Source organism: Medicago truncatula, chromosome 3, assembly GCF_003473485.1.
Source record: "Medicago truncatula cultivar Jemalong A17 chromosome 3, MtrunA17r5.0-ANR, whole genome shotgun sequence".
In the NCBI taxonomy this organism is placed as follows: domain Eukaryota; kingdom Viridiplantae; phylum Streptophyta; class Magnoliopsida; order Fabales; family Fabaceae; genus Medicago; species Medicago truncatula.
Window position 1 is genome coordinate 1471165 of NC_053044.1, and position 25704 is coordinate 1496868.

The 25704-nt window shown below is 30.9% G+C and overlaps 3 protein-coding genes across 4 annotated transcripts; 2 read left to right on the top strand and 1 right to left on the bottom strand.

The window, feature by feature from the left end:
• The first annotated feature begins 6619 nt into the window (after positions 1-6619).
• Positions 6620-7447, top strand: LOC11415208 (zinc finger protein ZAT4). Its single transcript, XM_003598143.1, has one exon. The coding sequence runs from the start codon at positions 6620-6622 to the stop codon at positions 7445-7447; it is 828 nt and encodes a 275-aa protein (XP_003598191.1).
• A 4700-nt stretch (positions 7448-12147) lies between these two features.
• Positions 12148-15702, bottom strand: LOC25490344 (derlin-1). The gene is made up of 7 exons (XM_013603747.3): positions 15591-15702; positions 15038-15173; positions 14835-14908; positions 14469-14562; positions 14082-14210; positions 13226-13386; positions 12148-12730 (listed from the first exon to the last, which is right to left on the bottom strand). Exons 1-7 carry the CDS (start codon positions 15605-15607, stop codon positions 12499-12501), a joined length of 843 nt encoding a protein of 280 aa, XP_013459201.1. The 5' UTR covers positions 15608-15702; the 3' UTR covers positions 12148-12498.
• Positions 15703-20261: 4559 nt separating this feature from the next.
• LOC25490345 (cell number regulator 6) lies at positions 20262-24751 on the top strand. Of its 2 annotated transcripts, XM_024780226.2 has the most exons (5): positions 20262-20388; positions 20476-20579; positions 21435-21549; positions 21974-22242; positions 24316-24751. In XM_024780226.2, exons 2-5 carry the CDS (start codon positions 20478-20480, stop codon positions 24541-24543), a joined length of 714 nt encoding a protein of 237 aa, XP_024635994.1. In that variant the 5' UTR covers positions 20262-20388; positions 20476-20477; the 3' UTR covers positions 24544-24751. The 2 variants fall into 2 exon arrangements, with proteins under 2 accessions (XP_024635994.1, XP_013459202.1); XM_013603748.2 differs by lacking the exon at positions 20262-20388 and having other exon boundaries at positions 20395-20579.
• Positions 24752-25704: the final 953 nt, after the last annotated feature.

Consider the following 25704-nt stretch of genomic DNA (forward strand, 5'->3'; position numbering starts at 1 on the left):
CGTGTGTTTATGATTTTAAAAATGAATTTTTATATATATTCGATGCTATAAATATATATATATCATCTCAACTACTCAAACTTATGAATATTTCCTTACTTTTTTTTTTGTTGTTGAAAAGGAATATGTCCATTCTATTGTAAATATCAAAATAAAAAAGTATATGAGATTTAATCTTTGAATAACGAAATAAATTGCGATTATTTCTGAAGTTACATGAGGAAATTGAAGAATGGAGATGAAAAATTGGATCTTGATGTCTTTTCACACCTTATACTACTTCATTTTTTATTTTTTTGTGATGTTTAAGGTGTCAAAGTTCAAGTAGAGAATGAACTTGAAAAATGTACCTTGTTGTAGAGGCTGAACGATTTATCTCATAGTTTATATAAAAGGAACTTGAAAGATATATTGCCTTGTAGAGGCAGGGTATGATTTATCTCAATGTTTGTTGCGAAAAATACTTGATTAAAATCTCTTTGATTGTATATAGGAAAACATTAAGACCCCTAAATAGACTTTTATAGATCAAACAATGACTCATCATTTGATTTTCTCAAGAAAAGAAAAAAGACTCATCATTTGATAAAAAGTTGTAACAAAATATATATATATATATATATATATATATATATATATATATATATATATATATATATATATATATATATATATATATATGAGAGATTTATATTCTATTCGTGGTAAAAGACTTGGACCATCCGATAAACTACCAAACGAAGTTCTTGGACCATCCTAGGAATTGTTAAAAACATCTCATTCTATTGTTGGAAACGTTCTCTATATCATTTGTTATTCGTGGGTTTAAGCACATTGTCATTATGTAACATACTAACCGATTAACATAAAATTAAGGGTTAATGGTGCTTTACCCCTGTAATATATGTCATTTTTTGTTTTTCCCTGTAAAATATTTAAATATTTTTTTAAAATATTTTACAGGAGGAAATCAAAAAAATATTTTACAGGAGGAAAACAAAAAATGACCTATATTACAGGGGGTACATCACCATTAACCCTAAAATTAAAAACCAATACTTCAAAAACTAAATCGGACATCAAGTTAATGAAATTGTTATGTTGATTTATACCACCCAAATTGGGATGAAACTGTAATCAATATGCTCAAATAATGTAAACCGCACCATTCACAGTTCAACTTGTTGGACCGTCCGATTTAGTTTTTAAAACATTGATTAAAACATATGAGCATATGCACATTTTTATCCATTTAAATGGTAACTTCTTCCACGAAAAGTAATCCATCACCCTGATTTTGCTGCTGAGCGGAAGAAGCATTGCTACTTGTTTGCCGCGAAGTACTTCGCCTTCATCTTGCTGCTTGAGTTCCAGCAAGACGGTTGCTTCTTCCTCTGAATATAATTCCAGCTGATGGATTAGGTAGTTAGAAACATAATTCTCTGATACTAGGGTCAACTCATTATAACATATCATATACCATAATAACATTTATCTGTTAATTATAGCCTAGCATAATTGTTATTAATGTATAACAAATATTCATCATGACTATTATGATTCTAGGATTATGTCTTCCAAGACAATGTTGTATATATGTGTATGTCGTGTTCTGTACAAATCATCACAAAAAATACAAATTCCAATTATTTCATCTTAGGTTGCAGTGGAGCTTTTCTTTAAGTACCTTGTCCCCAATATGCCACTATTTTATGACTATAGTTTACATAAGTTAAGGTTTATCTAAGAATGCATCAACATATGAACAATAATAAATGATACGTAAGATATTATAAGAATGTATCCACCTAGCTATTGTAAAAATATAAGCTAACTTATGTTATGCATTTCAGTATAGTAAAAGATGAATGAAATAGATTCCTTGCAGTCAGTTATCACAAAAGTCAGTCATCTCAATCGATTGGTCATGATCGAACTATTGAGATTTTGAGTTTCCAAATAACCTACAATAGTAACTAGTAAGTTTCCAATAGCAAAATTGTTGCATAATCAAGACATAAATATGATGAGATTTTCGGTATGAGCATACGAATAACATTTGATTAAAAAAGTACTATAGTTAATCATTTATATTAACTCATATGTATATATGCATTAAACAAAAATGAAAATCCATAATACTGGAAAATCTATGTAAATGTTGTGAATTATGCACATGTTATAGCCAAAAAAAAAATAATTGTTGTGTTAAAAGAGTGAGAAAGAGAGTACTCAGCTGGTGTAGACATTATTGAACAAAATAGGTGTTAGTAAGTGTGATCCACAATTTATTCACTAGTTACTCTTGATTATTCAAAAGCATCATAGATCTATTGATACATAAAATATAAAAACTGCATTCCCTATAATTGTTAGATCATAAAAACTATATTTCTATTATTGATAGACTAGATCATAACAAACTTTGTTATCATTATTGATTACATTGTCTTTCTCTAAACATAACAAATAATTATTAGAAAAAAAACAATCATCGAACGTTTTAATCATTTCATACTTCATCGTTATTTTATTTTTTTGGTTACAATGGAAGGTACAATTTGAAATCATTTGATCTAAATTGCTGTTTTTGAATTTGAATTCTTTTCCTTCCGAGGCTTCGACCATTCTTCTCTCTGAATACCCAACTAGTACAGAAATCACTTTTTAAATGGGGTGAAAATGACTTTTTAAATCGGTTGTACATCCGACTTATAGGTGGCCGATTTAATAACTTTTTTGATTTTAAGTCTTATGATTCATCCGATTTAAAATACACTTTTTAAATCGGGTCACCCCATTTAAAAGCTTTTAATTAAATGGGATCATCCAACTTAAAAAGGTTCAGAATTTCATAAATTAATCTAAAATTTCACACACAACCACTTCTATAAAATATCATTGAACCAAACTTCATATTAAATTGTGAACAAATTCAGAGTTATAAAATCATTCATTAATTAATACTATAAAACTAGACAAACTAAACATTAACCATCATTGTTTCACATAATCAAATTACATTCTCTCAAGAATCAAACATGAACAGTGTTCTTGAATATTTGTAACTTCATAACTGAGTTTGTCTCCAAATATCTAAAAAACTGTTAAAATAACATATATTAGAATATCATATTAACTTTAAAAACACAATGAACACAAATGCTAAGCTGCATTTTCTCAAATTGCAAAATACAAGATTGATTATAAAAAGTTGACCTCGACAACCTTATTAGGCTTGTATCAGTATGTCCATAAGTTGCCTTCTACCTTATAAGCACTCACTCACAAACAAAACAACACTATGTTATAACACTGAAATCCAAATCACCAAAGTGATTATATAAATATCTAGAACAATTTACATATGAGGAATTTCTGAGAGAAATACAAATAGAATGCTTCCAAAAGTAATATTTTGTATTTAGCTATAATTGCAACAATCAATCAGTCTAGCAACACCTCATCGTGATACCCAGCTTGTCTCGGAAAGGATCCACTTGCAGAAGTCCATCATGCATAGGATCTTACAACATAAAATATCAGTGCCGATCATATTAGTCATATATAATATTTTGACTTAAAATATCAGTGCCGATATTAGTCCACATTAGAATAGTTAGGTGCTCTATTAGATGTTGACTTCACCTCTTGTAACCATGTCAAGCTATAGTTTTGTTTGGACTAAAGAAAAGCTCCTACATAAAAATTCTACAATTTCAAGGTCATATGTTGTAAAGATCAAAATTACCTGAAAAACACAATCGCCAATCTAAGCTATAGGCATACAGGGCCGGCCCTAGGTATAGGCCGGGGGTGCGACGGCCTAGGGCCCATGCCGGTAGGGGGCCCTAAAAAAATTTTATGGTGGGCGGTGTATATCGAAATATTTGGTTTTTACGGGGTGTATATAGTAAAGTTCACTAAAAGGCCCAAACATTGACATGATGAAAGGCTGAGCTGAAGTCTGTTGATGATTTTGCCCTTCTGTCTCAATTTGCTATATATACCCTCGTATATACAAAGATTTCTATATACACCCTCCCCATAAAAAAATTGGTTTTTCTTAAAAATGTGCCAAAAAAATTATTATCAAAGAAATTTATGATATTTTTGGGACCCTTTGTTCCTAATAATGTGCCTCACTAATATTATATATTAGTCGTATTTATTATCCAAGAAATTGGGATAATTTTATAACAAAAAAAATATATTTTAGTTGAAAATAGGCCTACTAGAGAAATTAATCTTAATGTTGTCTATCAAAGGTTCCAAAAAATTAAATTATATCGTTATAGTAATGTCAACTTTCTAGAATTGATAAAAAGGATTGCAAAATTGAATTTGATAATGCTAAATCATGCGATACGCATTCATGTGGGACACATTTAGGATCATGTGGCCCACTCATTTTTTTTTGGTAGTAAAAAGCGGGGAAAAAAACGAAAAGACCTGATAAAATCACAACAATGAGCTAAATAAAAATTATAATATAATATGCAAGGGGCCCTTTATTCATATCATGCCTAAGGCCTATAAAACTCTAGGAACGGCCCTGATAGGCAACATTTGAAAGTCCAGATATTGCTCTTAATCATCATTATATATTACAAAGATGTGTTATCTTTTCAAAGCTCTTGAATTCTTCCAATTGCTAAGTCTTAGACCATGTCGAAATATTCATGCTAAAGATAACACTTTTCATTTTTGAATGAACAAAAGTGAAACCTCATTGACTGCATTAACTGAGCTTGTCAAAATTACATACTAACAATGAGTTAACAAGTTGCAGTAGCTAATGCCCAATATTCAACTTCAAATGACGATCTAGAAATGGTATTTTACTTTTTTGTTCTCTATGAAATGAGATAAGAACCAATAAAGAAGCATGAGCCTGAGAAATATATCCTATATATATAATAAATGCATCCATCTCAATCTTCATTCGAGAAACCATGTAACTGTATAGAATAGTCTAGTGGAAAGAATAGACCATGAACAAGCCAATGCTTAAGGTATTTGAAAACTCTACAAGCAGTACTATAATGAATATTTGTGGGTTTGGATAAGAATTAGCCAAGTTGTTGCATGATATCTAGTTATGTAATGTGAGATAATGAATTCAATGAATAAGTCTTTTGTAAGTATGAATATCACCAATGTGTATTATCATCATTATGTAACTTGATGGAAGTATTAGAAGGTTTAGATGTAGGTTAAGATCCAAGTAATCTTCAGTCACCAAGTAAACCCAAGTATTATTGTCCCATAAATTTATGTTCATGTTAGCTCTAATTCTATTCCGTCTAATCTTACTATACATCCAACACAACGTCCTCATATCTACTATGCTTAATTTATGTTTTTGCTGGTTGTTTACCACCAAACATCATCAGCTTTATTGATGTTCGATAAAAAAATTCTTTCAACGTGAACGGTACTTTCGAATCACACAAAACACACGAGGCATTCGTCTAGTTCAACCACCCATCCATGGGTTTGATGATTTACATCTCCTTCTATTTATTTGTTGTTTTTCTTTATAAACCCAAAATATTTAAACCATACAACTTTTGGTATAATATGATCTCCAACTTTCACCTTTAAGTTAGAAATGTTTCACCTCTTGTTAAAATTTTATTTCATATACTTTGTCTTTTTCTACATATGTGAAAGCCAAATGTTTTTAAGATTTTCTCAAAGTATCTAACCTCACAAGTAATTCTTCTCTCTACTCTCCAAGTAGGATAATATCTTCTGCAAAAAGTATACACCTTTGTGCTCGCTCTTGGATGTGTTTCATAAGTAATTCCAAAACTAAGATGAAAAGATGAGGTCTTAATGTTGAACCTTAGTACTATTCTATTATTATAAAAAAAATCTTTGTGGCCTTCACTTTTTACGATATCACTAGATATACATAGGGAGATTAGTCACTTTAGTCTCTGAATAGGAAATGAGTCGTCACTTTAGATCCTGAATGCAGATAAATTGCAAAATAGTTCCTGAATGTAGATTATGTTAGTCAATTTAGTCCCTGAATGCAGACTCCGTTAGTCAATTTAGTCCCTAAATGTAGACTCCGTTAGTCACTGAAATTGACCAACAAAGTCTACATTCAGTGACTGTTTTGCAATTTCTCTGCATTCAGGGATTAAAATGACTAATTCTCCGATATACATATTGAAAATTAAAATTTATAAACATATAGTAAAGAAATGAAGAAAATTAACAAAAACATAAAATACAATGTATTACGTCAAGTTAAAAAAAAACTATATACATGCATAATTTAATGCCTTAGAAAATAAATAAAAATATTCCCCATATAAAAATATCGTCAATTGGTAAATGTAAAATAATTTTTTAGAGAAGGAAAGTTTCAAATATGCTAAAGTAATAACGCGATACCATTTTTTTAATTTTTTGTCAAGCTTTTCTTCCTTTTAGTCAAAGAATAGATATGACCTAATCCAACGGACTGTATTCAGGTATACTAAGATGTCAGATACAAAGGATCCATTTTTTCTTTATAAAGGTTCAAAATCTTACAACTTCACCACACAGACAAAAAAATAGAGAGAGCAAAGGGGGTGGAAGTGTAGGATTTTCTCCAACTATGGAGAACAATGGTAGAGTGTGTCTCATTTGTAACAGGTCATTTTTCAATGGAAAAGCTTTGGGAGGACATATGAAATCCCACTATGCCAAACTACCAATCCATTCAAAAACCCCAATCAAAAACCACGTACATGAATACTCAGCTGAGTTGGCCAAACATCCAACTCACTCTATCTCTACATCTTCACCATCAATTGTTAATCCAAGAAATAACTCAACATACAATCCTCAATCTTTGAAAGGGAAATTCAGTTGTACCCTATCAAACTTTGGTAGGAATAGTGGGTTTCAGTCTTATCGAACAAACCCAACTGGAAAAAGATCAAAACGCAAACCAAGGCAATTTCATATGGCTGAAGATAGAGAAGAGAATACACAATTTAACATGGCTGAAGAAAAAGAAGAGAACACACAATTTAATATGGATGAAGAAAAAGAAGATAATACACAATTACAATCGGTGTATAGTGATTTGGATATAGAAGCTGCTGAAACATTAGGTGTTATTCTTAAGAAAGAATGGAAACAAATTGAGGATAAATACTACACTGAGAAGAAAAAAGCAAGTGAAAATGGTAACACAGTGTTCGAGTGTGATATTTGTCATGAAGTGTTTCAATCTGGTAAAGATCTTTTCGGACATGAAAAGATCCAAAATAAATCTGACAATTTAGCAGGAGAGATTGGTAGAAGTGGAAACATAAATAATGTTGTAAATGAAAAGGTGCATAAGTGCGAATATTGCTTTGAAATCTTTGAATCTGGTGAGCTATTGGAGGAACACACGAAGGTACACCTATACAATTATTATGATTCTGACCCATAGAAACATGATTTCAAATTGTGGTTGCTGTCGTTGGTTTAGGTTCAAATTTTGTTGCATTTTCTTTGTTTTGAATAATGTTAAACATTTGGGTTTACTTCATTTTATTATCATGTAAGACTTTTGGTTTGTAATTTTTATATTTATGGGTATAACTTATCGTTGTTTTCTATAAGAATTTCATATTGAGCTTGATATCTCAATTTTCATCCTTAATGTCTTACTATAAAATTATCACGCATTTACAAGCGGTAATCAATCTCACTCATTGATTTAATATCTAAGCAAACCTTTTTTTATTCAATACAAAAAAATTGTAGTTATAGATTAGTATAGCTGAAGTTAATTTTGAATTTGTGTTTGGGGTCTCAATACTCTCAATGTTCATGTATATTCAAGTATACATGTCAATCAAGTGACCAAGTAAATATAAACAATATATATTTTCTCATAATAAAAATTTAGGAGAAAATCAAGTGACCAAGTAAATATAAACAATATATATTTAGGAAAAATTTAGGAGTATTTTATAAAAAAATTCTCATAAACAATGTATATTCATATATATATTTTCTACATGTGTTATGCTTTAATTAAAAAAATAATAGTTAAAAAAAAATACTCCTTCTTTCTCTTCCCTCTCATCTCCTCTCTCAAATCTCTTCTTCTTTCTCTTGTCTTGTCTCTTTTCAAAGATCAGTGATATCAGAAAACCAGCACATTTTGACAAACAGAAAAACAACACATTATGGTGCATTTTTCAGGTGATTCTTCGCATCGTAAAATAACAAGGGAAGAGAAGCGATGATGTGGCATCGATTCTGCATGTAACGGTGGTGACGACGACGTTTGTTTGATCATCAGTGAAGAAGACCAGCTGAGCACGATGACGGATACGGTTTCTCCGGTGGCGAGATTGGAGAAGATACCAACGAGCATAAATATGGAGACAAAGCATTAAAATGATGTTGAAAAAGAGAAGGACTTTAGCGTAGATCATGATTTTGCTGTTGCGATTGTAACCCTTTGCGCCATAATCGTTGGGAGGCTTTTAATCTTTGGTGAATTTGGGTATGGGTTCAAAACCTGAAACCAATCCCCTTGACCGAATCCCCTTGTGGACCGTTGATTCCGCCCGTGTAAACTTCGAATTGATCGAAGGGTTGTTCTGCGCCGCAGGAGGAGCAGGAGCAGAATGATCCGCCGGTTTCATCGTGGCGGGTGAATGAGGTTTTGGTGCACCTTGTGCAGCGACAAGAAGTTGACATTGGATTGTGAATGTGATTTCGGTATTAGGGTTTGTGAATTCAATTCTAATTATTTGTTGTGATTAGAGAAGAGAAAGAAGAAGAGATACGAGAGAGAAAAGAAATGAGTTTTTTTTTTTAAATTATTTTTTTTAATTAAAGCATTATACATGTGACATTTTTATTTATTTTTAAATTGAAATTACACATGTGGCTGCGTGACTTGGTCAAAATTTGCAAGGGGGTCAAAACTGCAAAATGGCTTATACTTAGGAGGCTGGATTGTAATTGTTTTTCTTAGGAGGCCAAAATCGTAAGTTCATGATGCTTAGAGGGTCAAAACTGTTATTAAGTCTAAATTTTAATAACTTCAAAAAATTTAAAAAAATAGGTTATTTTGTAATCCATTAAACACTATCAAAAAGCAAGAGATAAAACATAAAAACCATAACATTCTCATTGTCAATTTGAATTTGTGCATGATATCAAGGTTTTCAAAATCACGATTTAAATCGTAAGAACTTGAGATCTTGAATATTTTTGGCATTGGGACCTATTCCATCCATTTCGTCAAGATAAAGAAAACGTAGTTTATCATAACTAGTTCCTGCCAAGAAAAAAAGGGTAGCGCCAATAAATCCATGAGATATTATTTGTAAAACAGTCCCGTTGAGCCCAATATCACTTATAGAACCAATTCCTAGAATTATGAAACTCATATGAGATATCGAAGAATACGCTATTCTTTTTTTAAAATTATGTTGACCAAAAGATGTTGAATCAGCATAGGTCATTTGAATAGAACCTAATATCATTAACCAGGGGCAAAATACTGAATAAGCGTGGGAAAATAATTTCATATTAATTTGAACCAACTCATATGCTCTCATTTCATGCAAAATTAGTGGCAGTATACAAGAGTTAAAGCATAAATTGAATAAATTTGAATTGAGCAGGGACTAATACTGAGTGCATAGTATTTTTGAAAGGACTAAAACAACTATTAAAATTAAGTAAGGATTAAACTTAAAATGCCTCAATTTTACAGGGACTAAAAACATATTTAACCAAAAAAAAAAAGGTCAGATGTGGCATCCATGTGTGCTTCACCGTTTGCTCAATCAGCAACAATTAACAGCGATGACCTATTTTGCTAACGGAAAAAAACGTCGGGGACCAAAAATTTAATAAAATTTAAGTAGGGACTGATGTTGGATAACAATCCTTTTTTTGGACTCATTATATTTGACCTTCAACAACTATGTTTATAAGCTTAATTGCACTAATCCTCAACAACGACAATCCCAATTTATGATTTCTCATTGCAATTTCATATTGAATCATTACCTTCGATTTTGTTTGCGTACTCTAGCCCACCACCAATGATTCATTGGACACGATTTCATCATGAATTCATCCTCCTACATTTGCATTTTTGTTGTTTCATATTTTTCTCTACTTAGTTCTACAGTTTTTGGGAAGCCATAATGTACTTAACTTTCATATTGTTAGTTAGTTAGTTAATCCATAATAGAGAATAAGAGTTTGTTAAAAAGTTGTTAAGTTTTTGTTGAACTCTAGTTAGTTGGTTAACTCTATAGTTACTTGACCAACAAGTTACTTGTATATAAATAAGTTGTAAGCTCTAAACTTTCATCAACCAATGAAATCACAATTACAACAAACTTTCATCTCTCTTTATCTTCATTGTTAAATCTCATTCTTTCTTTTCATTCTTCATTCATTCTAATAGATTCCTTGTGAAGCAAGAAACACTTGTTGCGCTAACGCTTGTATCTTTGACATTTCTTATAATTTTGGGTATACATTAATATGAATATATCTTAAATATTTTATATACTTTGTGCATTTAAAAATTTATTTTTTATTTACTAAATTATACTTTTAATTCGGTCCCCTCTAAATTTAATTTCTAGCCGCGTTCTTGGATATAGTCACTTTACTATTAATAAGCTTGAATATATGGTGTTATTTTCCTACAACTGTGACGTATGCATCCATTGCAATTTATTTCTATTTCTTTTTTTGATATTTGTTCAGTAAATCAATAAATTGATCGATGTCTCTTTAAGTCACTCTTAAATCAGTATATGACTCTGTTAATATTTCAAAATAGTCATCCTCTTTGTCAAACTTTTTTCAGTTAGGTCCCTTTGTTAGTATCTGTCTAGTGACAAAAACATAAGAAAAAGATCTAACTGAAAAATGTTTGACAAAGACAGTGACTAATTTGAGATATTAATAGAATTGAGGACTAATTTGAGAGTGAATTACAGATGCAGGAACCAATTTAGTGGTTTACGTACTCGATATTTTTCATCTCTTATTCTATTTGTTTTTTCATCTCTTAATAAAGATATATGAAAGTAAAGTAGAGGCAGTGTAGCCAAGGTTTTCTAAATTAGCACTGTATTGTAATTTATTATAAGTTATTTAAATAGAAAATTCTACTAATTAGTATCCTATACGAATTGATCAATATTAAATTTTAAACTTACCTTGTAGAACTTGAGAAACATCTAGGGAAACCAAGAAGCAGTTGAGAAAACTATTATGACAGAGGCGGTGAAATTGAAAAAAAAAAAATGATAAATGGAAAAGCTTTTAAAATGTTTCAACAAAAGCCCTAAAATTACAAAGTTTCAAAAGAGAAATAACAGCAACATTAAGAGAAGAAAACACAAAATAGAGAGAACAAATACATAGAAAAGATAGGAGATTTACCCTTAACATGTAGCAGTTTTTCTTCCAATATTAACACATGGCTTGTCCCTGCCAAGAAGAAAAAACAAGCATAATTGTAAAACTTGGAGGTGAAAAGTGCAATGAAGACTATATGTTGAAATTAAAAAAAAAAAATACATTTTAACTATTTTTAAGAAAAATAAAGCATCGATACAACCGTAAATAAGAGTCCAACAATTTTTATGGATCCAACTTCAACTCTTTAACACTTGTAAAATAACATTGGAAAAAAAAAATCGTTAACATTTCCCTATAATATAAAAAAACATCAACACTAACATATATTCCAGTTTGTGTGAGGATTTTTATACTTTTAACCCCCCTCTCCCTCCTTCATTTGAAAGTCCACATACTTTTCTTTTTGGTTACATAAAGTCCACATTCATATAGGACAAAAACACAATTTAAATTTTGTTCAGATTTTCCTTCAATTTTTTTTCTTCAGATTTAATCACTTTGGAGACAAAAATAACCATGATTTTTTTTTTCAGATCTACCCATCTGACTTACATGTTTTTTTTTTTTTTTTTTTTTTTTTTTTTTTTTTTTTTTTAAGAAGTTAAACTAACTCATCTAAATCAGCATCGGAGAGAATCGAAACTGAGGACTTGAAGAGGAACGCACTCGACAACACCGTTAAATGTTAGGTGGCATAAAAGAATCAGAATTTCATTTTCAATAAACTGGATATGCACAATAATTAAAGAAGTTTAGCTGTTGTTCAATTATCCGATACAATTCCTTAAGACGTTAATCCCAATGGAGAAAAAGAGATAAAGTACATTGAAAATTAAATTCATGGTCCCAAGAAATGTTAAGAACATCACCTTCTATTGATGAAATGATTCTCTAAATCATTTGTTATTTAATTCCGATGATTAACATAATGTAGCACACTAACTGATTAACATAAAACGATAGACAATGTTTTAAAAACTAAACCAGACATCTAACTCATGAGGCCTTCGTGTTATAGTTCAACTGCTTTAAACCGTCTGAAACGGAATAAAACTGCAATCGATAAGACATATTAGCATATATTCATTTATTTAAACGGTAACTTCTTCCACGAAAAGCAATTCCATCACCCTGATTTTGCTGCTGAGGTGAAGAAGCATTAATGCCGCTTGTTTCCTGTGAAGTGCTTCTTGTTGTTGTTTGATTTCCACCAAGACGGTTGCTTCTTCCTTTGAATATAATTCCAGCTGATGGATTAGATTGCACTGGAGCATTTATTTGGGTACCTTCTCCCCAATATGCCACTATTTTGTGACTATAGTTTACATAAGTTAAGGATTGTCTAAGAATGTATCAACATGTTACATATGAACAATCATAAATGATATGTAAGATATTATAAGAATGTACTAACCTATTGTAAAATTATAAGCTAATTTAGCATAGAACTGTGTTTGAGTAACACTTTTTATGGATCTTAGTGTTGAAAAATATGCTTTGTTTATGATTTTGACTCTTGAGTTCGAATCGATAGAGAAAACCCGAGTTTAAACCCTGATCAGAACAATTATATAGTCAGACTTTACTTACATTCAGATCACTTTCCCTGAAAATCAGAGATTAAAAAATTATCAAGATCATAAAATTGTGCTTCAGGGATTCTCTTCAATGATCTTAGTGTCTTATTTCTAAATTTTCATAGTGATATTTTGAAAGGGAATATGGTAAGTGTGGACAAAAAAATAAATGAGAGCAATTTGATATAATCATTGCAAGCTGATATAATATATATAGTAATAGAAAAGGATACACCAAGAGAGGAGTATTGAACTTGAACTTTCCACCAGCAAGAGGATGAAGCACTGTTAAGAAGTAATATAAGTGTCCTGCAACCATCCCTAGAATGTCTGGCTTTAAAGGATTTCCAAATATCAAATCAAGACCTAACATAGCCCATGGAAGGTAAAAACCCTACAGAAGAAAAATGATTAATTAAATCTAAATATATTCATTTATGGTTCTTTGCTAAAGAAAACATTATGAGTGACATTATGCTGCACCACATTAATTTAAATGCATAAATATTAAAAAATTAGTTGAGATATTTTTAAAACTAATTGGTTGGACTCATTTGATTGATGTGTTTTTGTGAAGAACAAATGGGTCGAGACTAACCGAGTTGGAATCTTAACTAAAACAATTACTTATTAGATTTTATTTATCTTATGATTGAACACTAGATTACCAATATCCATTTTCCTCAAAATTTGAAGAGTTGATAAAAAAACTGAAATATTTTTAAAAATATTACTCGATCAGTCCTATAATTATTGTGACATTTGCACACAAAAATATTTTGAAAAGAGTGTCACTTTTAGTTCCCAATACACTTTTATTTTCTCAATTGCACCCTCTAATTAACATTATTAATATTTTGCATTTATATTCTTAAATTGGTGGTGCATAATCCTAATTTTTTTTTTTTTTTCTTCTCAACTCACAAGAGAAAAAGTCTTGTTACAAACCTTTCTTACAATATGCTCATTCATCAAACATATTTGATTTTGATGCAAGAAATGTAGAAGCCAGACAAATACTTAAGACTATATATGTGAGGTGAACTAGCTCATTCTCAAAACAAAAGAGTCATTGGAAATTCATCTTACCTTCAATGATACCAAACCATAAATGTTGATTCTTGCATCTGGAAATTCACGGCTCCAAACATAGACAATCATGAAAACTAAAGAAATTCCCATGAATGGAGACCATAAATATGGCACAACAGCCATCACCTAAGAAAAGGATGAAACTAAATTAACGGAACAAAAAGAGGGAGCAATAGAAAAGTCATTTTCATTTCTCCAACTGAAAAAAAAAAGTTAAATAAGCTGTCCTTGTTAGCTTAACTCAATTGGTATAAACATTACATAACATATACATGGGTCGAGGTTTGAATCTCAAACACCTATTTATTCATCCTAAGAGGTGAACTTTTAACCACTAATCTGCTTAAAAAAAGAGTTGAATAAATTGTATTTGTTCGCACGTACCAAAAGTGAGAGTGCGCCAAATATCAACATCCAAACAAAATCTGCAGTTCTCTTGTCAAATGGACCTCTTTCCAATGAAACACCATATTTTGCTCTGCAATTCATTATTCAGACCATTACAAAAAGATAAATAATTGAGACTATATATATTGCAATATGATGAGTAAATCAATTTTTTTTTCCTTGACATGGTAAGTTTGGACAATTAATCCCTCAAATTTACAAAATGATAATTTAGTCCCTGAAATTGTGATCAAATAATGTTACATGGACTAAAGAGAATGTAACATGGTTATGAATTATGATCATTATTTCACAAAAATACTGCAGAATGAGATGTATAAGTGAGTCACATAAGCTACTTACATCATTATAAGACGAACTGCAAATGGAAATGAAAATGGTCCAAGAAAGAAGAAATTTGTGATAAGCCTCCAAACCTGCAAAAAATATAAACAAAAATGTTACATGATCAAGAAAACTAAATGATGAATGAATCAGAAAATGAATTTTCAGTATTAGTATGTAGTGCTATGCTTAAGGATAAGGAAAGTGTTTGGATTACAAACTTGAAGTCGTTTAAACACTAAGCCATAAAATAGTGCTATGCTCTCTGCATCATAAAGATTCAGATAATATGCAGCAGTTGTCATGAAACATGCCACTCCAAAAGTCTTGCTCACTGGAGGTAAAGACCAGAAGTATCTGAAACATTAAAGAAATTTTCATTAGTTATTTGTCTAAGAAAATTAGACAAATTCATATAACAAAATATATGGTATAGCAAGGTAAATATTATATTTAAAACTAAGCACAAACTTCATGATTAATCTAAAAACTAAGTTGCAGCCATACTAAGCATGTCTCAATATCATGGATAATAAATTAATAACATTTGATTATAATAAGATATATGATAAGCAAAATTGATGCATAACCAATACATAATTTTGGTGAAATTTTGAGTATATAAATAACATTTGATTATAAAAACTCTATACATAATTTTCCATTTATATTTCATATATGCAATCAACTAAAAGGAAAATACATATAAATGTTATGAATTATCAATAATCATTAAATTAATTTGTTGTGTTGAGAGAGTGAGAAAGAGATTACTCTGCTGGTGTAGACATTATTGAACGAAATAGCTAGGTGTTAGTAGTGCAAAGAGAGTTGAACAATATGAAGCACAAGAAATTAAAGGAAGATATGTTTATTTATTTTTTGAATGGCAATGGAAGATAAGTTTATATATTTGGTAATTATGAAAGAAGAGATTATTCCACATTCAAAAAAGTCTAGCACCAAATGACACTCCAATGTCTTTTTTCTGGATTGGTATCATAGAAATTGACTTGGTTGACTTTGAAATAATCTTTGCATAGTTTGCCACTACTCTTACTCCGTCAAATAGTTGTGTCCTCATTCTCCCACTAAAGGTTGTGATAAGAAAGAAATACATATGGACATATACAATAATACAAATCACATAATAAAATATTTTAGATTAACATAGAACTTTATAAATTTAGTTTGTATAATAGCAGTTCAATAAAATATGGGTATTTAAAATGTATTTTATATTCTATATAATTAAGTTAATAGTGAAATAATCAAATTTAATTACCATTGACATTGAAATTAAAAAGGAATGAAATATTTTTTTTTTATTGAAATGCGAATTAATTCTTAAGTGAGGTGATTGTAATCTAAACATATCTTTGGGGGGATGAGAGTATAATTTATTTTAGGCTTTTACTTTTAAGAGAGAAAAATGTATATCTTAAAGAAAAATGATATTTGTACAACCATTTCCTAATAACTTTTGAGACAACATTCTCTCTTATACTCACATTATATTTTTACTTTCTCTCTCTATTGTTTTATTTTTTGTGCCAACACATACTTTTCTTTGTAAAAATATGGTTGTCAATGTGGTTGTAAACCAAATTGATGTTCAAATAACATTGCTCTATCTTAAAATAAGAGATGGATGAAGTGTAATTCAAGATTTCTCTTAAGGAGATGATAAGTGTCAAACAACAATTACTTATTATCTCTAACATTTATCGACTTGTTTTGCAAGTAATCTAAGTATAAAACCCCAAATTATATGCAAATATAATTTTTATTACAAATAATACAAGAAACATATTACGTTATATTTCCCGCACCTTTTGTAGGTTTTCGACATGATTATACTATAACGGAACAACGCGATGCAAGTACACTTCCCGGAAGCCAAGCCAGAGCATCTAAAAAACATTTGGGCAAAACCCAATTTGCCAGTTTTTTTAATAGCGGCCAAAATCGCAGCATTTTGAAACTTAGGGGACGAAACGTACAATTTTAGCCTATTTTTTATTCTTATCCTTTTTGTATTGAACATTGCTTGATTAATGATAAAGTGATGCTATAAGATGCGAACTATGTTTTCACGAGATCCCACGATGGTTTATTGTAGTTAAAGAAGACTTAAAGCAACAAAAACTTGTTCTACTTTATTTCCGGTTTTTATGGCCATCAGGTGGGTAGTGCATGTGAAGCTAAAAAACATACTTGGGGATAAATTCGTGAAAATGTTTTCGCTGTACTTAGCAATTTCCTTAATGATAATAGTTAATTTCAAGAAGAAAAAAAAGTAGTATTACCCGTTCGATTACTTTATTTTTTGCTGTTGTTGATATATACCTACATATAGTTTCGTCTCTTTCTCTTAAAAAAAAATATATATATATATATATATATGTAGCTTCATCTCTTGATACAAAAGAGGTATTGAGTATTTGTAAGCGGCACCGTTAATTGGTTGTCATACAATGGTGATTTGAGTATTATTGTTTCTCTTGATTTAGAGAAGGAGACGTATCAAAAGCTTTTGCAGCCGCCTGATTTGGAGATGAGTTGGCAGACACTGGGGGTGTTGAAAAATTGCTTGAGTATTTGTGCAAATAGTGGTATGTTTCTGGATGTTTGGTTATGAAGGAATATGGAAATAAAGACTCTTGGATTAAATTGTACCATATTTCTTACGGTTACATGGTGAAATTGGATACGAGGACTTTATATATTTCTGAGGATGATTGTTAATGGATTTTAATGAGTTGGGAAATCCTAAATTGACGTTGGTGTTGTACGATTTCAAATAGGCTACTTTGGAGACTCCCAAAAATCAAAACATATTTCGTTGGATTGAACCAGAAGTCTACGTTGAGAGTTTGATATCACCTTGTTTTTAATGTCAAGATGTTGATGCTATGCTGTATCACTTGAGCATGAGATTCAACTGCAAAATAAATATGGTTAATTTATGTTTATGTTATTTATTTTTGCATGTATTGTTGAATTATTGTTAATTAATGGTTGATGGAATCTTTAGGTTGGAAATTTTCCGTTGTTATGAAAATTTGATGGAATCCTTATGAGATTGGTAAATACAATTAAGTAATTCAAATTGGGATCCAATTGATATTAGGATAATTTAGACATGTACTTGGTTAGCATGATGAGGTCCTTTATTGTTATATTTGCTCAACTATATATGTCATTTACAGGTATGGTTATGTTTCAATTTATGTTTTTTTTTATTGTTGTGAATTGTGATGTGAGATGGAACCTGCTGCCCTATTGTCATCGTTTTTTTTGGGAAGATGGTCCTCAACAATATAGGTTTATGAGGATCAAGGAAGGGAAGCTTGATCTGCGTACTGATGTTTGGTCTACATTTGCATTCATATTTCTATGAAGCACGAATATGGACACGACACTGACACACCGACATCGCTAACAATTTGAGAAAATCACATAATTCAGTATAATTATATGTATTGATGTATGTCAGTGTCGTACGCGATGCGTGCCCGATACTAGGACACGCTTAATTCGATGTGTTTATGCTTCGTACATTGTGATAAAGGAGATAGTCAAAGATTGCACATTTTGAGGTGGAGTTAGGTTTCTGTATCAAACTCTTGTAATCATTCTCATTTGTAAATAATACACTCATTTTATACTATTTGTATTTGTTTCTGCCAAATATCTTAGAATGTGTGTCTTGTTTTCTTATCTAAAGTTCTATATACTTTGTTAAAGGATACTGAGCCTAATCTACTCAATATTTTGAACACCATATGCAGATCATATCGAGAGAAATAAGAGCAAGAGATTGTAGAAATTGAGTGTGTGCTTTGACATTTGTTAAATGTCCTTTTTTATTCATGTTTTTTTTGATTAGTTATTATGATTTCCTTTTTGTTGTGGAGTTTTAGTTTGAGATTTACTAATGGAGTAAACATTAGCAAGGGTTAACACATGGGTCAAAAGGTAAAGTAGTGAAATTAGGGTTGTTTGGTTGACTTTTGCTTTTTTGTTTTTAAAAACTATTTATAAACCAATATTTAAAAACTGTTTTTAAGAAAGAAAAAAATTAAATTAAAATCCACTTGATGATCGAAACTGCCATCAATTTTGTAGAGATTATTCGGATAGTCTATTTGGATTAGGATTTTAAAGGACAATTTTTGTTTAAAAAAATCTTAAGGATTTTAAAAGACTTTAGAGGATTTGGATGATTTTAAAAGACTATTAAGGATTTCAATGTATTTAATTTATAAGATTTTAAAGGATTTGAAATGATTTTATGGATTTCAAGAGATTTCAACAAATTTTATGAATTTTAAGAAACAATTGAAAAAAAAAATATCATAACACATTCTCTTTCACAAAATCTCAATAAAGATTTTTTTATTTATTTTACATTATTTTTTACGGGAGAGCTAGAGAGAGATGGAGAGGAGAGGAAAAGAGAGAGTAAGAGATAAGGGAGGAGAGAGAGGGAGAGATAGTAAAATCTTAAAAAGAAAAAAACAATCCTAAAAAATCTCATGTTTTCGTGAAAGACTTTTTCATACCAAAATTTTACTAGAAAATCCCACAAAATCTATCAAAATCTAATTTATTAAACAATCCTTCCAAATTTCTAGAAAATCCCATAAAATCCATCAAAATCTGATTTATTAAACAATCCTTCCAAATTTGAATGATTTTGAATACCACTAGACTTTTTTTAAGTGATTAAGAGTCTTGATTGAATACCACAAAACTTTTTTTTAAATGACAAAGAATCTTGATTGAATAACACAAGACTTTTTTAAATTGAAAATAGTCTTGATTGAATACCACAAGACTTTTTCATGATAAAAAGTATTTTAAAATCTCTTAGAATCATGACCCAATACATCCCCTTAGAGTAAAAACTGGAATAAAAAACAAAAAAATATCTAAAAATGTTTCCGTTTTTCTCTTTTAAAAACTCAAAAACAGTTTTTGAAAAGAATATCAAATACGCCCTAAGTGTCTAGAGATACTTATTTTTTATTTTTAAAGAAGTGTCTAGAGATACATGTATGTTCTTTTTTTTTTTTTTTTTTAGGTAGTCTAGTGGTTAGAATTCACATTTTTTAAGGTGGGGGTATCTGAGGTTCGAAACCCGACCCCTACATATAATAATGCATGTCCCTCTTTTAACTCTTGCCTTTATATAAAATCATAAATTGGTAGCTGATGGTTGATATTTGATAGCGAATAGTTTATGACAAATTACTTATAAGTTAATTAAATTGTTCAGTAAAATTAGCGGTTAAGTAACTAATAAATGTAAAATTACATAAAATAGTATTAATTCTTTTACAGCAAAATAAGTTTCATTAAAATGGTAAAATAAAGAAAGTATATAGTGAAAAATTGACTATGAGTTGGGACATATGCCTCATCCACATTCTTATAAATAACCTTTTGTCTTAATAACGTTCCTAGTACGCCATAATCCACTTTGCGACGAAATTTCATTTTCAGATCTTATATTTAATTTTGGTGACCCACCACACCGCAATCTATTCATTAATTTAGATCTACCGTACGCTTCTCTTTGCGTGTTTTTTGGCACTGATATTTTTCTCTTTCTCAGCATAAAAGAAAGTAACTAACTGTTGATTTGGATCAGAGATGGATGAACGGAGCCGTTACGTGAAACTGACTAAAGATCAGAAACCTGTTGAACAAGATATCCAGCCTGGTGAACTTAATCAACCCATTCATGTTCCTCAGGTTTTTTATTTTCAACAATGTTATGTGTTGTTTAGTGAATTCACTTTCAATGTCTGTAACTTATGATAGATACTAGACACTAAATGAGTTTGATTCTCACAAAACACGTCCTTGGAGAGGGGTGAGGTGCTTTTAGTGTGAGCAAACCCTAGACTAGAGATTAGATAGTTTGTTTTGCGGTGGCAAGAATTTATATTGAGTGAATTAATTTTGTAAAATTGATTCTGTCTAAAAGTGAGTTGAACGTAAAGTGATTTGTGTTTAGATACATTCACGTAAAAGTGATTTGTGTCTAGAATCAAAAGCTACAAATCCTAGTTTCAAGTAGAGTCGATTATAGAGACAAAATCAATTCTACTCAAAAGAAACCAAACATGTCAAACTCAATTCTACACCTCTAGAAATAATTTTGGTTACTCCAAAAGTGGAACCAAACATACACGAAGCATGTGGGGGTACCTGGGGTTAGCGGTGTCAAAGGTTGAAATGGTTCGATTTTTGGGAGAAAAAAACCGAACCAATAAAAACTAGTTTGTTTGGTTTGATTTTTGCAATATTTTTTTACGAAGATGAGAGAAAGGGAAACCCAAATCTAGTGTTCACTATGGATCTTGATAATACTTTATATGTTGTTTATTTAATACTTTCACATAATACCAATGTCAACAGATCTTGACTCTAATACCAATGTCAATATACCTGCTTTTGTCTGAGATAAAAACAATTGTGATTTTATGACATTGCAACAGAAAGCAAAATGCTAATTTTGAAAAAGTGTGATTGTGCTTTTTTTGGGTGAGTTTTGATTTTTTTGTTAGTATCTGGGTAATTACTCATTTCAATAATACTTTGCAGTTGGCCGTTCCGAAGTGCATGGAATGTGGACAACCACTACCCGAAAGCTATGCACCTCCTGCTGACGAGCCTTGGATGACTGGGATCTTTGGATGTGCTGAAGATAGGGAGAGTTGTAAGTTATTGCATGACTAAGCTGTCAAACTTTACTTGAATTAGGGTGTAATATATTATCTATATTGGACTGGTCATTTGAGCCTTTGTACTGAAAGTGATCTAACTTTCTGTGTTTCATTTGACCAGTAATCGTTACCTTCAAAATCTCTTCATGCTTTATATGTAAAATCAGTGTTTTTAAATAGCAGCTATATCATAGCGGAATTTTAACAAACAGCTTTTGTTCTGAGATATGCTATTTAGTTGAAATGTTGTCAAATAGCAGTGCTATAGCGCTGTTGTGTGTCGGTTTTGAACAATTGTTGGACCGTGCCATACACGTCATAAAGGACTTATTTGTATGATTGTATTAGCAGTATCTGTTACTGTAATGACTAAGCAAGAAATCACTAGCTTTTGTTACTGTTCCACCTTAATTGCAGGTTTGACAGGACTGTTTTGTCCCTGTGTTTTATTTGGCCGCAATGTAGAAAGCTTGAATGAAGACACTCCTTGGACTGGACCATGCATTTGTCATGCCATTTTTATTGAAGGTGGCATTGCTCTTGCAACAGCAACTGCAATCTTGAATGGTGTCATTGACCCAGGGACATCATTTCTAATTTTTGAGGGTTTATTTTTTACTTGGTGGATGTGTGGCATATACACTGGTCAGGTTCGACAAAACTTACAAAAGAATTATCACTTACAGGTATGTGTTGAATTTCTTCTTCACTTGTACTAGTAAATGTTACTTCTGATTATTGCTGATGTGTAATGTAGAATCCATTAGATGTTAAAATCAATGTCTCTTCTGTACGAATTTGCATACTATTAAGCGTTGGCTCTATATATATATATATATATATATATATATATATATATATATATATATATATATATATATATATATATATATATATATATATATATATATATATATATATATATATATATATATATATATATATTGTAATACAAGCATATTTTGAACTTCTTAATTTAATCATTTAACAAAGGCGTGCTTACTGGTCTAAAAATATGTTAAAACTTAAAATATCTGTTTAATGTACATGCTGGAATAAAATTGTTTTACTGCTTTTATCTGAAGTTTAAGAAAAGAAGCTTAGAAAAGTTCTTAAAGAGAAATATATAATAGAAGCACTTGTTTTCAAACCTTATAAAAGATTATGATGTCCAGTTTATAAAATCTTCAGCTGCTTGCTGTTGCTAAGAGCACAGTACAGAAAATTTAAAATAGTAGCCATATTCGTGTCTAGCATGTATTTTTGTCAAACACTTCTTGGTCACTTCAAATATTCCTGGTTGCATTTTGAATTTTTTACTTCATTTTTTGAACTTTTATATCTATAAAGACTATCACAATAATTAGTCAAACAATGGTATTTTTATTTTGTTTGCAATGACTGATGCGAACTTTTATATCCGCACTCGTTTTGGATTTAAGATTTGTGTTTTCATATTAATTATTAAAAAAACAGATTTGTGTTTTTATATTAATATTTTGAGCATATTTTGCTAAAAAATAGTATGTGCTGTATTATAATTGTTGTTTGTTGTTGTACTATAATTGTGATGTGTCCTGTATTTTTTTAATTTTGACATATACTTGTTTCAAATTGTATTTGTGTCTCATGTTGTATTTGTGCTTAGGCTAAGAACCCCAAACACCACCGGCTCGTTAGTCTTTTAATACTCTGACTATATATTACATTTTTAGCATCTCGCTTTGCATGTTCTATGGCTGAGCTTTTAGAGATTCCTTATAGTGATATAGATAAGATGCTTAGGTGGTTTGAGCATCGAAGAAAAGACCCACAGAAGCATCAGTAAGGAGGGTAAACCATATGAAGGATAGTCCAATTCCATTAGGTAGGGATCCGGAGAGACAGAAAAGTTATATGCCCAAATTATTAAGGATTTGGATGTAAAGGTCTACTATATGAGTAGGGGATACTCTTCATTTCTCAAAAGAAATGGAGGCCTTGCTTACTGTAGTTTTGGGTGCGTCTAAAAGCATAATTATGTCAAGTTCTTAGAATGCGTGTCTTTATACACCTAATATTATAATAATAGAGTTTTTCATTTATTTGGAGATATGAAGAGGATCCTCACTCCTACCGTATCTCGACATTATTCATGACATGAAATTATAGCATTATGTTATCGATATTTCACCACCGAGTGAGAAAAGACTTTGGCTGTTGTTGCATGGCTAAGATGCTAGACATGTTTGCCTCACCCGAGCAAAAGCAAGAGGCACTGTTCTAAGAGGCTGGCCTCATCTGGTGCCTTGCCTTAGGCACACCTTTTGGTGCCTTTGTCCACACCATATTGTATAGCGTCCCCTAAAGTTTCCTCATTTAAACATTTAAAATATAATCCTTGTGGGAACAGGGCTATTTTTCCTTTGCTAGATGTTATTTTTCCCAAAAAGAGAAGTGTTTTAGGTTAGAACAATTAAAATTGGGAGAAGAGCCAAACTAAAATTGATAATCATTTATTCTGTTTGATAACCTGCTACTAATACTTCTTCCCTTTATCAAAAGCCGATTTTCACATTCAAGGTGGTGGCCGAAGGTTTGGCTGCTTTAAAATTTTAGTGTCACTCAAGTTATGTTCATTTAAAGCATGTTACCTGTGTTTTCTTGTAACTTGTACTTGCATAATATTTTGAAAATTATTTCCTCTAGCTTTTATGGTGTACACTGAACATAAAACCATGTCTTTCTTTACAACTGTCTTAATCTTTTGATGATTCCAGAATTCGCCTGGTGATCCTTGTTGTGTTCACTGCTGCTTGCACTGGTGTGCCTTGTGTCAAGAACACAGGGAGATGAAGGGACGGCTCTCGGAAAGTATTTCCTCAGAAACCACCATTGTAAATCCTCCTCCGATTCAAGAAATGAAGTCTGCTGATGTAAAGGAGACTCCTGAATCCTCTTCTGCTAACAACAGTGACCACACTAATTTAGAAATGCAGGCTCTATAGAGTATTAACATTGTTAACATCCAAAAGAGTAACATGTATTTTGGAATTTTGCTTGGCAGAGAATTATTTTCTTATACCTTTTGGGATGAGTTCCCTGTGTTACCTTAGACATGTAGATCACATATGGAGACACCACTTTTCTGCCTTCAAATGCCAAATTATACTGAATCAATATTTTCAAAACTTCACTGATTTTTGGGCTTTTTAATCCGTTTTCTTATCCATCTTTTATTTTTATTATTTCTATTGAAGTGTATGTCAATTGTGAAGAATTTGGAGGTTTGTTACAAGCAGTTAATCATCAGTTCATTAAGTGCGTTAGATGTAGAATCGGTTAATCATGAGTTAGTTAACGATCCAGTTGACAGAACTCTGGTTATAAATAATTGATCTTTTGCAATTCCAAGCTGAGTTGAATGAATTTTCACCTGTGTTAATTTCTTGTGTAGTTAATGTTCTGTTCTATATTCTCTGACCATTTTCTTGTGTGATGCTGTTAGGACATAGGATAAGTGTATTGTGGTTAGTGAGGTTTTGTTTTAGTTATCATGTATAAGTAGAAGGATATATGGTTAGGGGGAATATGAATATCATTCAAATTTGTAAACATTGTGAATAGCGTAGTGGCTTGTAAAAGGGAAACCCTTGGAGGAGAGTTTCCTCTCATTCTTCCATATTTTCTCAATAAAAAGGTTCTTTCATATTTTAGTCATTAAGATTGATTTTCAACAAGGTGATGGAAGAATGGATAGTTATATCATATGTAACTAAGAGGGACAAAGTGGTGTGCTATTGTTGTTACTTGTTAGTGGTAGGAAATCAACAATAACTATTTTGGTAGGTATGTTATGTGAGTTATTTGGTTGGTATACTTGGTCGTTTAGGAGTGCTCACATGACAATGAAGTAGAAGGCTTTGATAAATTCATTCAACTTGGAAGCAACAAGAAACCAACCAGAATGAAACAGTCAGTAATCTTTGTGTTAAGGAGGAAGACAGAGAGAACAAATAGGACCATTCATTCAGTCCAAAGAATTCATGTTACATCATCACCCTTGTGAGAATTATACATGTAACTTGCTCTTTCGACATGGTGGCCGTCGTCCTATTCAATATCATTATGGATGATCTAGAAGTCTTTTCCACCAAAAGATCCATGTA